General features: G+C 40.2%; 1 protein-coding gene across 1 annotated transcript; it reads left to right on the top strand.

Moving 5' to 3' along the window:
* Positions 1–228: 228 nt before the first annotated feature.
* Positions 229–3723, top strand: LOC144741287 (transmembrane protein 235-like; the record flags this gene model as incomplete). The annotated part of the gene is made up of 3 exons (XM_078623871.1): positions 229–400; positions 1348–1485; positions 3511–3723. Coding segments are annotated over exons 1-3 (523 nt in total), but the record flags the coding sequence as incomplete, so codon positions are not given.
* Positions 3724–5265: the final 1542 nt, after the last annotated feature.

The raw sequence follows: 5265 nt of genomic DNA, 5'->3' as shown, positions 1-5265 counted from the left end.
AAACGACACATCGACCCTCGTCTTGTTTCACTTATTCTTTCAATCACCTGCAAGTGTTTCCCCCTGGTTATTTCTTGAACCACTTTTCAGGATGAACAGACAGCGCCTGACAAGAAAGGAGCGGGTTGAACAGCTATTACGCGTCGCGCATGCTGGTGCGTGGGTGCAGATTGCTGCGTGGAGCAATTAGGGAGCAGTACGCGGAACCGCACTGTGAAAGTCTGCAAGATGGGGTTCGGAGCGGTGGTTCTTCTTGCAGGTTTTACGGGTCTGCTCAGTTTCAGCATCCTGGCTCTGGCAATTGGGACTGATTACTGGTATATGATCGATGTGAATAAACCCAATTCCACAGGCTCAGAGGACCTGCGTTTTCGTTCTGGACTGTGGAGAATGAATGAAGGTATGTCGACTTTATGGGATGGGTATTTACAGGTCACTTATAGGCTCTGTTGTGTTTCTTTCCAGTAGAAAATGTTATTATTGATCTTTAATTACTCCCTATCACCCAACTGTAATTGCACAGTAAGTTTTGTATTATACTCCTTGTATCAAATAGACTTGGATTATTGAAATTTAATTTTATGTCACATAAAAAGGAGAAATTAAGATGGCATTGGACAATAAGCCCAAAACCTATTAGAGGCAGTTTTCTTTTTTCTGACAGATAACCCCCTCACATCTGTGTCAGCAGGCGGCTCAGAGTCCTCACGGCAAATCCAACAGACATTTAGTCACCAGTATAATCGCCTTTTCTCCTGCACCTGCTTGAAATCTCAGAGGTGACCAATTAGATGCAGGTGGTGCCATAGTTCACCCAGAAAAGGGTGAAGTAGAGACAACTGATTCAGCGCATATATGTCACAAAAAAGTGGGATGAGATGTTTCATGAACCCACATTCTGAGCTGATCACAATGGTCCTTTTTCTGTTGTTTTTTTTTTAACTAAAGGAATTCAACCTTCTTGCAAAAGTTACACTGTCTGGTCTCCAAGTTTGCTCTTTCTACTGCTGTGATCCTGCCATGTATAACCTTTTCCTTTGACATTTTCAGGTGCAAACAAGATTTCAGTCATCAATTCTTTCACTGCGAATATGTCCAGCATGTCAGAAGTGGAGAGGCAGCTTCTTGGTCAGTGGTTTCTTGTATCAGCTGCCACAGAAGCTGGTTGTTTTTCATATTTTTCTGATGCTAATAATTGCATCTGCAAGCTGAGTGTCATCAGTGAGTGACAGTCAAAGACACATTATTGAATGAGACTTTAAGCCCTTGAATGACAATGAACACCGGTGGCTACTATTACTGTAACGTTTATGTGCAAACCTATGGTTGGATTATGTGTGTTTTCAGGCCTGCACAAGGTTGTGGTCATCATCTTGCCCCTCAGCCTGGTGCTGCTGGTGTTTGGCTGGATCTTTGGACTTGTCAGTTCACTGGCCTGCAGCCCCCGCCTGCTGGCCGGAGCAGCATCCTATTTTCTTTTCTGTAGTGAGTCCACACATTTTTTCCCTCTCTGTCTTCTGGGTATAATGTGTGCCCAGTGAGTGGTCTTGTTGGTTATCTCAAGTGCATGGGCAGCACATTATACATTATGATTTACCGGTATACACACATTGATGTGTGAGTTTATGTCTACAGAAGCTTAAAAATCCAATTTCCTCTTTGCTCATCCTCTAATTCACCTCAGGCTTATAAGGTGATTGTGTCTACTAGCAATCAGATGATCAATGCTGATGATTACTGCTGGTAGTATATTATATTGAACATTACTGTTTTACTGTAGAAGATTGTAATGTTTAATGTCAAAATAAGAAAACACGGATGAACCTGTTTGAATGGATGAATTGTGCAACACTTGATTTTATGACTAGATATTGCAAGAGAATTCACACTCATTCAAACAGGTGAATAACCACTGATCACGTACTATTTTCAGTGTTTGAACACGTAAAGATTCAAAGAGGGTAGTTTTTCTAAGACATCGGTTCAATGAAAATAACGCACAAGCATCATCTGTATGGGAATAGATGTCGTCATAATGATCAGTTGATGAAGTGATGACATGATTGCAAAGCACTTGTCCTTGATTGAAAAATTTGTTCTTCTGACTTTCCCAAAGGAATCATCATCTGGCTCCTTTTTCATTCAATTCTTACAAGCTCATCTGCGTTTTTTTTTTTTTTTTTTTTTTACTAAAATGTGGCCCTGAAATGAAATGGATGTGGCCTTTGGCAAAGTGTTGTGTTTGTGTTGTGCAGGTAGTAAAGAAAGTAAAAACATCTCCTCCACGTTTTTAGATGTGAATGTCGTTCAATCTGTGTGAGCAGGGTAACCAGCTGAAGGTGACTCAAGCCTGAGTCTACTATAGCATTAAGATAAGACACAGAAAACATGGGCTGAGTACTGTAACTACAGCTTCACAAGCCCACTCCTTGCATTGTGTCCCACTATGGTGATCGGGTGAAGCCTGGATGCACAGAGAAATTGCAGCACTTCACAGAAGAGCATCTTAGGACCAGAGTGGGTTAATGGACATTCTGGTGCACTGGCTACGTGGACCAGACCGCCATATGCAGCTGACTATAGACTTCTGGAAGAGCTGAAAGATTAAATGTAATTTTTTACCATTGTTTTTTTTAATGGAGTTAGATGGAAAAACACATCAGAAGCTTTTACTGTTAGACCGTCAAAAAAATGATTGAGGGTGGCTGCATGATTTTCACAGATGCTCTGTAAAATCTTAGCTGAGGCACTCTCCTGCCTCTTCCAGTCTTGTAATTTCCCTCTTAGTATTCTTGCATCAAGGAAAAAGCTTTGTGTGAACAGACCAGGGTGGTTAACTTGGATTTTGTTCGAGTTTTTGGTTCAGTGGGTGGTTGTCTAACTTAGTCTACTGCTGTTAGTGAATCCATCTCCATTGATTCTATAAATAAAAATTTTGTCTCATCTCAGCTGACATGTTATTTCCCCAACTCTGCAGCCTGACTCAATTTGTAAAAAAAAAAACTTTCGAGTTAAATTTTGAAAACTGACATTGAACAACATTGCTGGTGCAGGAACAGCAAGGACCAAATTATTAGAGACACACCGAAGACTGAAGACTAATGTAATCATGCTTGGACTCGCTGAACTTCTAATTGAATAATTAAATAATAAGACTCTAAATTACATTTGTTCAGAATACTTTGTCTGCTGCTCGTCTGAGAAACATTTCTAATGGTGCCACAGTAAAGTTCAGTTTGAATTGCCCTACTTGTGGTGAATGATTTGTATTTTAGTTTTTTCGTTTTTTTTATTCATCAACGTGTTTTGTTTGTGAACGCCTTTGGGTTAATTATCAAATTTCTTCATATGAAAAGGCTAACCGTGTGAGGATTATTTTAAAATCATCAGTTAGGTGCAGAAAATTATATTTGAGAATGCGTCTTTGCTCATGAATACATTGTTGATGAGCCCATTATGAAGCTGATTGAGAGGACTCTCCATAAATGAACTGTTTTTGTGCGTTCACAGGTTTATTCACCCTGGCAGGACTCTGCGTCTACATCAGATACTCCGACCAGGCCATGGAGGAATTCCAGCGCATAGTGCCCCCAGAGAACCTCGCCTACGTGGACGTGTCCTATGGCTGGTCCTTCGCCACAGCCTGGCTGTCCTACAGTCTCGAGGTGGCCACCGGCCTGTTGCTCATGCTGGCTGCAAGAATAACGTACATAAAGGGGCATTGTGAGTGCTTTCACACCTACGGATTTTCATGAGGTTGAACAAGACTCGGTGTGGTTCATGTCGTCTGGTGTGAACTAGGGCTTTGAGTGTTATACAACAAAAATGCATCAACACATCGTGTTCGTGTTATCACACACCGCTTCATGCTTATCTGTAACTGCAGTGCACTAAGGGAAGTGCTAGGGGCAGTATCGCTTGGTGTTTACATCCTTCAAGGAAACAGAGAAGAAGAATGTACAGATTATGGCAGAAGAAACAGATGAAGAGGTTAGAAAACTCCGAAATTTGGGAATAATTTCACTGAAAATAGATCAAAATACATGAAATGCAAACTTCCATGGCAGCACTATGGTGATGCGCCAACACCCAGCAGCTGCTGTATCATCACTTATCGCAGAGAAGTTCACAAATAAGGTTGATACCTCGTAGGTATTTTTAGATTACATGCTAATTTGTTTATTAACCATTAGCCTATGATGCAAGGACATAATACATTTGTGTCGTACATCTATCAAAGATAGATGTACGACACAAACAGATGTACGACAGATGTACGACACAAACAAATAAAGATAATCGCAACTAATGGAAAAAAGAGTTAGTAGACAACAAAAATAGTCATTGTTTTAATTATGAGAGTAACAAGCAACACGTCAGAGAACGTCACGCCATCACGTCAGAGAAACAAGCAGTAAAATGATAACCCTTTGAAAACCACTCACTGATTTTAATTTTTCTTTGTTTTCAGAAACATTTGACGAATCATGGAGAGAACGTCATTACATCAATTGCCGTGATGAATTTTAATCGGAATTTTCCCTGTGTGACGAGAAACCAAACCAGGAGAAAGTGATCCAGTGTTGGCGACATCATCAGATGATTTGCACCAGAGCAAAGTAATAAGGTGTAAAAGCATCTGATGAGTCTGATTCAACATTGACACACTATAGATGGAAGTTCATCTAAACTGGAGGATGGTTATAGTGGGGCAGATATGTGGGATAATTATGCGGTTTGTTGTAAAAGCTCCAGATGTGTCACAGACAAATGATATCTACCGAAAAAAAGTAGATATCATGCCATTCTAATTTTTTTCCTTAACCATAAGTAACAAAATTCCAAGATCCATCAGAAACTGCCCGTGAAAGAGGCTCTGGTTCTAATAGAAAGATGTTGTGCATGGAGCTACATAGTCAGGGTGCCCATGCTGACCCCTGTCAGAAAAAAAAGTTAGCTTTTCCAACAAGTCTGCTGAAATATGACACACACAAGTCCCACCATTAATGGCATTATAAAAAAGACAAGAAATGCTATACACAAAAGTATTGTAAAAACATTAAACAAGCTGAGAGAACAATACTGTATGTATGTAGAGGCTAGTGTTGTGTTTCTACATATTGCGACTTTAGAATCCTAGCCACATCAATTTGAACAAATGCAGCTTCATCTTCATCATTTTCTGTGCACAAAGACGTTACAAGCAAACTGTGACTTACATTTTCTGTATTTATGTCATTTTATGATCGTTAGTCTTGTTGGCCT

The sequence above is a fragment of the Lampetra planeri genome, unplaced genomic scaffold (assembly GCF_965212315.1).
Source record: "Lampetra planeri unplaced genomic scaffold, kcLamPlan1.2.h2 scaffold_492, whole genome shotgun sequence".
In the NCBI taxonomy this organism is placed as follows: domain Eukaryota; kingdom Metazoa; phylum Chordata; class Hyperoartia; order Petromyzontiformes; family Petromyzontidae; genus Lampetra; species Lampetra planeri.
This window is presented reverse-complemented; position numbering and strand designations above follow the sequence as displayed.